The 9,671-nt window shown below is 31.2% G+C and overlaps 1 protein-coding gene across 1 annotated transcript; it reads right to left on the bottom strand.

Moving 5' to 3' along the window:
* Window positions 1-3,201: 3,201 nt before the first annotated feature.
* Window positions 3,202-4,938, bottom strand: LOC132550926 (uncharacterized). The gene is made up of 2 exons (XM_060215027.1): window positions 4,628-4,938; window positions 3,202-3,716 (listed from the first exon to the last, which is right to left on the bottom strand). Exons 1-2 carry the CDS (start codon window positions 4,909-4,911, stop codon window positions 3,416-3,418), a joined length of 585 nt encoding a protein of 194 aa, XP_060071010.1. The 5' UTR covers window positions 4,912-4,938; the 3' UTR covers window positions 3,202-3,415.
* Between the last annotated feature and the right edge of the window lie 4,733 nt (window positions 4,939-9,671).

Raw genomic sequence — 9,671 nt, forward strand, 5'->3', positions numbered from 1 at the left:
CTTGGCCAAGTTTCAATGAATTTGATTTTGAGGTCAGGTTCTGTAGACATGCCTGTATTTTCTTTTCGTTTCTTTTTCCAACATGCATGGGTTTAAAGGAGGATAAATAGTGTAGTAGACTACACAAAGGACCAGTAATGACAAAAGCAGAGACAGCGGTGACACTAAATGGCAGAGTCTCTAAGTACAATAGAGAAACTGTCAAAAACATGTGGACAAAAAACATTAAAGTACAGAGAAGATTCTTAATCAAGTCTGGTGACAAGACATAAATACAAGCAGAAAACTACACCATTAAATGGAAGAACTTATGGTTAAAATACTACCTGATTTTGCCAAAACATTATATCTCCTATCAATCGTATTACTAACAGCAATCAGGAATTTTCTTCATCAACAAATAATTACATATATAGAATCATGTGAAAGACATCAATTCAGGAATATATTGCTAAGCATAACGTAACATATTTGGAAGTTATCTTATTTGAGCCATTTTGAGCTGTTAGTATTAGACTAACAAATAATTATGCTATTTGCAGTTTCTATAAGCTGCTTACATAATAATAACTACTGTGGATGCAAGCATTAATCACTGTGATAATTTGGAAAAATTGTGATTATGTACTAAAATTGGATTGCGCCAAATTAATTACATTAGTACATATTAATACTGAATAGAGATTTATTGTGTTATAGGTATTACAGTAGTAGAAGACAGTGCAATACAATATATTTACACACAAAGATTTCTTGGCAATCAATAAACTTTTCAATTATTTCTTATTCTATCAAGTTATTTTTTCCCAGAACTTCCTTCTATGGTTCTCTAAAGTCTGCTTCAGATATCACTTTGATTGTCCTTAATTAAAAATTTAAAAAAGATTTAAAAATATATATAACAACACAACATTTTCCCTATGTATACAACTATAATGTTATAAAGCATCGAAAAATTGTTTCAGTATCCCCTAAAACAAACAAAATCTTATCACAAGTTAAAAAAAATGAAAAAAAACCACTTCATTTTTTCAACAAATATTACCTACGCTTTTGTCTTTAGGTCAGAGTATATTTGTTGTGAGTGTTTTTCCCTATGCATGTACTAAATAGAATCGTTTTTATACAACCTTTTATTACTAATATGTATACAATATCTTTTAAAGTTTTTTTTATTTTACTTTTATTTTATTGTGAAATCAGTATAACCTTTACATTTTCAAAGGATTTTCGCGTAAAAAAAATAAAACCAAAACTAACTTTGTGCTTTATGAGACCTGGATTCACATATCTTTGTGCTTTATGAGACCTGGATTCACATATCTTTGTGCTTTATGAGACCTGGATTCACATATCTGAGTCCCAAAAATCACCGATATTCTATTTTCCAAATAAAAATATAATATACAGAATATTGTGTAGTATTGTATCCATACCGCTCTAAACTCAGGGTGCAACTCATAACCTTTGATAGCTTAAAGTTAGGGGTTTGGGAGAGGCTTATTACAGGACATTGAAATACTTTATATTGGTAGTGCTATTGAGCCGAGATAGATGTGAGTGGCTGATTATCAGGCATGGGTTTATAGTCGGATAACTACGGTATTAAAAATACAGAAATTAACAGATGTGTGTGAGAAAAAATAGATTTGTATTTCCAGATATGTTGCATGCCTGAAAACATGATTTGACAAGGTTATGCTGAAGATGAACAACTATAAATATACACCAAAACTGCATTTTACATCTATTCAATATTTGAACAATAATTCATGCTTTTTCAGTATGGATACATTTACTGAAATTTCCTACAAAATAGTTGACTTCTACAAATTTCCTTCATAAATTCAAAGGCAATTGTATAAAATTCATATCCAAATGAAGCTGTTTTACATACCTGATATTTCAAACCTAGTCGCATAAAATTTTAAAAAATCATGCTATTCATGCATTTTACATTAAAGAAAATCTTAATTGGTTTTATCTAGTGTTGATATGCTAATCAAAAGCCAAGAAATGATTGTTTTTAAAATGTTAAATATAAAATCTATCTACTTTTATCTACAATGAACATATAAGTCTCTGCCAACCTTTTCAGTGCTGATATTAGGGCTTGGCACGCGGACGTTTTTATCACCAATTAAAACAATAAATGCAAATTTGCAGCTAAAACATATCTTTTATATATTCAATAAAAAATCAATCCTGACAATGTAAAATAATGATTAGTCTCCTTTCAATAACAAACTAGATTTAATTGCGAAATTTTAATTCATTTCTAGGGGTTGTTCATTACATAAACATTTGAATCCCAACATCATGTCTATCTCTAACTGTCTACTGTGCTGGTAAATATGATCATATTCATATATTGAAATGTAATTTCAATGAAACTAACCATTATCATAATCTGGCTGTTGCTAGGATATAAAAACCCCATGAAAAAAAAACAAATGAAATAAATGACAAAATTATTGTGATATATGGGTTTACATGTTAACTATGTGCCAATACTTAAAAACCACATACAACTCAGCCATACAAAAATATTTCCGAAAATTATGAAAAATATGATATGTTACTCGAATCACAGTAAGGACGAGTTCTTTTGATACTGCCTTTTAAAATCTTCAATTGAAACAGATATATTCCAGTAAAATATTATAACAATGTAACATGGCAAACAACTCTGACACAAACAAAAATGAAATATTCACAAGTATACATTAGCCATTTCAGCTAGATTTTAAATCTTATCGCGTGAAAAAAACGCTTTTAAGACAGTCTGATCAATCAAAAGATTAGAAAACAAAATGTTTGTAAATAACCAATCCATGGCAGATGGTTAGAATTACAATATATGGTAAGCTTTTAAAGCTGTACCTCCATTATATCAACAAATAGCAGATGACATGATATTCTATATATCATCACGTTGTATAGTTCCAGGAAAGATGATAAAAAATGTTTGATGGTATCATATAATATATATTTATATATATACTTTCAAATTAATGTTTAAAAGCATTCCTGTTGTTTTTAGGGTTTTTTAAATTTCAACTCTAGTTAATGAAGAAATATAAAATGCAAACAAAAAGTGTTTTTGCAGATAAAAAAATTTGTTATGCTGAAAGATTTTAAACTTTATTTTTCTTATCAAGAATTGTTAAATAGCAACTGTTATACGATATCATCTATAAATGTATATGCTATTAAAACAATTCAATATCATAAATTGTTAACTTTTTACTGGTTATAATGCAATTTAATCAAAATTTTAATAGCTAAATTGACATTAATTTAAGCTAACTGTGAATTTATATTTAAATATCAGCAGTGATGTGCATCTGTTATTTATGTTTGTTTATAAATTACATAGTGAAACAGCAGATATGGGTTAAATTAATTCATGCTTTCAGGAACTAACTTTCCTTTTGCTTCCTGATTTCCTGAACATAGTAGAAAAGTCATCAAAAGACAGATAACTGATGTCATCCTTCACTGTCACTGCCCAATGTCCAAACTCTATGGCTGTGTCAATGTTTTCTGTGTCGTCATCAAACAGAATGATTTCTTCAGGTTTGATGATCAAATGTCTTTGATTGTATAATTCAGTACAAACTGCAGCCAAATGTGCTTCTTTGCCCAGGATTTGATCCTTGTTTTTCTCTCGGAAGTCTGCAGTGTTGGCTTGAACATAAATCTTTTCTGCATCTCTGAAAAATTAAACAAAAAGACACTACAACTTAAATCCTTAAATGGCAAGACTCTGTACATCTTGGCTATTCAACAGATGTTTAAAAGATTTAATCAAAATCCATGATTTTACATAAGTGAGAGTGCTTCCCTTTAACTGCAACTGCAGCTCAACAAAGAGTCTGCAGCCAATAGATGTTTAAAGCTGCCTATCTGCAAATTTTATTTTATCTCTTATTGTTTCAATCCCAACGCAGACAAAAAATACAATCATCTATTGATAGTTATATATAGCGTGTAGTCTCATTAGGCTACTGGAAAACTTCCTGTTCCTTTCAATAGATCAAAAATATGTCTTCATACATAAACACCTGAAATTATGTCAGATCATTCATTCTAATCAAATCTAAGCAAAATATATGGGTCTAGAAACTGCAACAGACAGTTGAGAATAAGTAAACGAAAACATGCATTATTCATGGCACAATTGTATGGTGAACAAAGGGTGTTAAAAAGGTGATCATTCTCTTAATCTTTCATGATTTATGCAAATGTCTCAAGAATTTTCATTTTTTAATTGCAAACTGAAGTGATAATTCATTCATTCCACTGTCAGGAAATGAATGTGTAACATATAAATAATAATTGCTTGATTAAGGATTGTTTTGCCCTGATTTACAATAAAAAACAGTTATTTGTTTCCTGTGAATGCTTTCCCCAAAATGAAGACAAAACAGGAAATGTCTTTATAGTGTCTAAGAAAATATAAATATATTTCCCAATATCCGTGGGCATATGCATAGCGAAAAAAACCCTATATTTACTTGATTCAGGTAGAAAGTCATTGTAATTGAATTATCGTTATCAAAAAAGATGCTAGGAAAAACAGATGAAAAATGTAAATGTGCTTCCTTCCGGAAAATATTCAAACCTTTTGAAAACTAATTTCAGCATTTCTCTGATTGTCCATGGCTGAGTGAAGTAAGTGACAATGCAGACATTGATGTTGCGTTGTAAGGCTTCATCCATTAAATCACGCATGCACGGGCGAACATGTTGTGATAGTTTCTGTGTACTATCTTTCCAGAAACCTCCGGAGTGGATCGAGATCAAAGTTTCGTCGAAGTCGACCGCAAGAAGACGAATGCCTTTCTTTTCCAGCATTGTAATAAATGTGGATATTTTATCTCTTGCGCTGTCACGTGCGTTACTCATTGTGTTTGTTCCACACGAATACGCAATACTTTTTTCAGGGTCAAAACAAACGAAAATTCCCTTTTTCTACAGGAAACCCAGACTTCATTATAAATTAAAAACGCCATTCCGGACATACTTTCCGGCATAGAGTATTGTAAGTGTTGTGACAAATAATAAAAAATATTCAAGATAACTGATCATTTATAACAGTGAATTATTGTTTAGTTAATTGAACACTGATCAAATGATTGATTATACCACTGAATATTTTTCTAACCGATTTATATTCGCGTAATAGCAGTGGGCTTACCGGCACTGAACGGTTCTTCACGACAGAAGGGTTCGACGCTCAGCAGGGTCAACATTATTTATTTATTTATTTATTTATTTATTTATTTTTCACATCATAGTGTTTGATTACTAGATCGTGTATCTTTTTTAATCAGTCCTTAGCGCATACACCCTTTCAAATTTATTTCGTAAATGTTTATATCTTTATTGCTATTATTATTATTATTATTATCATCATCATCATCATCATCATCATCATCGTCATCTTTTTAGTAAGATAATAGCAAGTGACAAGACTACGAGAAAAATATATGTTCAACTTGTCAGACTTACATGAATATTGGGTCCGTTGCAAATTATCATTTTTATACTCAGACTTACATACATTATCCCTACTCGCCCTCGCTTCTCGTGTTTTTCAGAAAGCAGATACCCATCTGACCCATCGTGTGTTGTGCCATTGGGCAATCATAATTCATTGTTGTTAGTTTATGGATGGCAAGCAACTGATTTCCCATATGTTGTTCAGTAAAGTATTCATCAACTACTTTAAGGAGGCTAAGCCGCCTCAAATTGATCCTGACTGTTAACGTCGGGGCGATAAACACATCTATCAAACTATCCATCCATCCAACAAACCAACCAGCCAATCAACCAACATTTTTTTACAAATCTGTTGATAACTTTTTCTCTAATTTAAGTTTATTTACTATTTCTTCGTTTACATCATAAAATAACATTCCAGTTATCAAGCGCCCAGTATCATTACCGTAGTCAGTCTAAAATATAAACGGTCTAATGATTTGCCAGTAAAACATGAAAAAGTAGTAGAGAAATGTTAGCAGATACACATTTTTGTTGCATATAGAAGAAAATTACTACTAAATACAATTAATTTTGTATGATTTACACGTATCGGGGTATTATTTAGCTAATTCATGAGTATTAGAAATGTAATGCAATACTACATCGGGCTACAGAAGGAAAAATAACGGACGCAGACAGATGCTTTTCCTCTACCGAACTATGTTATCTGTTATAATATACAAACAGAAAGAGGCGTGTCTTGTCAACGTTAGACATGTTTCAAGTGTTGTTCTGGCATCAATAACCATAGATCCAAAATCATTGCAAAATCTCTTAGATTACTGAATAGAAGTTATTAGATCATAGATAGGTTTTTATTTGTGACGTTTCGATATCTACATTGTCACCTTCATAAGCTGTAGACATATGAACCAATGTGAAGAGCATTTACACTGACGTATTCTGTGTATAAAATGGTGCTTACAATTTAATTCACACACAGGGATTTATATAATCTTATGTACAGTTAGATGGAAAGTAGTGTGGCAAGATGACACACATATCGAATTTATTCCATAAGCTGGTAACAATATCATCTAATGATGAGTAATGGATGTGCGAGAGTATATGCCCTTCCCGCCCCCTCGTCTCTGTTTATTTCCGTTATCGCGTAACCTTTATTCTTCTATTGAAAATGATAGTGTAGTCATAGAAACGTCAGTACTTTCATTTATGTACCAAAATTATTTTCAGAGATGATTTCTAAACAGAATGTAGATTTTATAGTGGAACTGAGTGAGTGACAGATACAGCACATGTGTAAGATGGGGTGTTCTACTAGAAACTGTTGGAGTGCATAGTATGCGTGAATAATGGCTACATTTTACAAAGTTGTTCCGAGAGAGACGTATTGATAGTTGTTTTTCTGACATAATTATCAAAAGTAAAAAAAAAATGGGGTAAGTCTTCCAGGAAGCGACATAAGAGTTAGAATCATTTTAAATTGTGTATTATCACCACAGAAAAAAAAACAAAAAAAAACAACAATTCTACAACAGGCAAATTCTTGTCTCGCACGACATTCCTGAATGATGGCTCTACGTCATGCACCAGTAGATAAGTGTCTCCACAGATTTGTTTACTATAGTTAAAGTCTGTAATAAGGAATGTAGAAGTTGTCAGCGTTTTGAAAATTATAGTGAGAGTTATCGACAAGGGGAGAATAGAATGTTACGATAGTTATAATTAGGAGGGTTTTTTGTGGATTTTATAAGATAATTGAAGTTTCGAAGGGCTGAAGGATCACATTCAACTTGATTGTATTAATGATTGTCTGCTGACAGAAATACGTCCAGCTACTAATTCGTCTGTGTCAACAATACCACAACCAACCCAGAGTACATTAATGATCGACATATAATGTATATCGGTTTAGGATATATTTCAATTTACGAAGGGAATATCATTCTTTTACCACTTCATTCAATATTCAATATGATACGCCCCTTTTCTGTCTACAACAGAGTTGGGTTTAGACCTGATTTGTTATGTGTTGAATATCCGATAATTCTTTCATTCTTTTTGGCTAGTTTTTCAAAGGTTACAAGAAGCACTTACTAAAGGCTGTTGTAAATTTGTAACTTGTTTAAAACAACTCATTCGTGTTGAGGTGCTTCTTTGAACATCAAATTATATACATGATATGTTGCTACAAGAAAATGATTTCTGCAGCGTCAATAAGACACCTGGTTGTTAATCAGGAACAGGTATTATCTTTTCAAATCGGACATGGTATCACATAATTTTTTTCTAACCTACCAGACATGCTTTTAAAGCCAAGTAAATCCATGTAAACAGTGATTGTATGATCTACATTGCTGAAAAATGTATATTTTAAAGCTAGATATACCAAACCAAATGGTGCTTATTTCTTAATATCAAATGTTAGACATTTGAATAACAGACTTATATTCAATAGCAGGGTAATGACTTATACGTTCCAGTTACCCTTACCGGTCACAATATATTTCTAAGATTTCAATATCTCAATATATCGTTTTGTCATTTTGTAAGGATTATAAACCCGTCAAACACGGCATGCGTTCGTAGTCGCCCTGTCACCTATTTTACTGGGACAACGAAATTAGTTGAAGTACCTTTAAATGTATTTCCTAAATTCAGGAATAAAAATTCTCAAATGTTCTTGAATTTTCATCATTCTGTCGGTGAAGACTGTACATAGTTACATGTACAAAGATTTCTAAGAAAGCAATCATTCCATTTTCATGATAGAAATGAAAATGTAATAAAATAAATAATGTTCTTGCAAATAAAGGTGTTATACTTAAAAGCACTGGCGAAAATAAATTACATTAATTTTCATAATTATATCGACTTCATTCAAGTTAACACTACACATAGCTCTTCTGGTCTTCTTGACGTTGTGACGAAAAAGAAAATTAATAAAAAAAAAAAAAAAAAAAAGCGAAAACAACATCCTAGAAAGACGAGACAGTCTGACAGTCTTTAAATTACCACAACCACAGTGTGACACGCGTTCGTAATAAAAAAACCCACAGAAATCAAGTAAAAGCATTCCAGTGTTTTATTAAAGTAAACAAAAAACCTCTTTTTTACAACTGCATATCATATAATAACGAAAATCGTTTAGTAACACATGAAATATAAAAATTATCTCATTATTACGACTTAAGTTATCTCCTTATTACGAGTTATGCTATCTTGTTATTACGACTTCAGTTATCTCCTTATTACGAGTTATGCTATCTTGTTATTACGACTTAAGTTATCTCCTTATTACGAGTTATGCTATCTTGTTATTACGACTTAAGTTATCTCCTTATTACGAGTTATGCTATCTTGTTATTACGACTTAAGTTATCTCCTTATTACGAGTTATGCTATCTTGTTATTACTACTTAAGTTATCTCCTTATTACGAGTTATGCTATCTTGTTATTACGACTTAAGTTATCTCCTTATTACGAGTTATGCTATCTTGTTATTACGACTTCAGTTATCTCCTTATTACGAGTTATGCTATCTTGTTATTACGACTTAAGTTATCTCCTTATTACGAGTTATGCTATCTTGTTATTACGACTTCAGTTATCTCCTTATTACGAGTTATGCTATCTTGTTATTACGACTTATCTCCTTATTACGAGTTATGCTATCTTGTTATTACGACTTATCTCCTTATTACGAGTTATGCTATCTCATTATTACGACTTAAGTTATCTCCTTATTACGAGTTATGCTATCTTGTTATTACGACTTATCTCCTTATTACGAGTTATGCTATCTTGTTATTACGACTTAAGTTATCTCCTTATTACGAGTTATGCTATCTTGTTATTACGACTTAAGTTATATCCTTATTACGAGTTATGCTATCTTGTTATTACGACTTAAGTTATCTCCTTATTACGAGTTATGCTATCTTGTTATTACTACTTAAGTTATCTCCTTATTACGAGTTATGCTATCTTGTTATTACGACTTAAGTTATCTCTTTATTACGAGTTATGCTATCTTGTTATTACTACTTAAGTTATCTCCTTATTACGACTTAAGTTATCTCCTTATTACGAGTTATGCTATCTTGTTATTACGACTTAAGTTATCTCCTTATTACGAGTTATGCTATCTTGTTATTAC

Source organism: Ylistrum balloti, unplaced genomic scaffold (assembly GCF_031769215.1).
Source record: "Ylistrum balloti isolate Yb309-2 unplaced genomic scaffold, AGI_CSIRO_Ybal_v1 Utg370158, whole genome shotgun sequence".
Lineage (NCBI taxonomy): Eukaryota > Metazoa > Mollusca > Bivalvia > Pectinida > Pectinidae > Ylistrum > Ylistrum balloti.

Excerpts from the sequence above, each read along its gene's own strand:
- LOC132550926 (XM_060215027.1), bottom strand. The coding sequence starts at position 4,911 with ATGAGTAACGCACGTGACAGCGCAAGAGATAAAATATCCACATTTATT. Across the intron at positions 3,717-4,627 it reads CTGAAATTAGTTTTCAAAAG|AGATGCAGAAAAGATTTATG; the intron begins GTTTGAATATTT and ends TTAATTTTTCAG.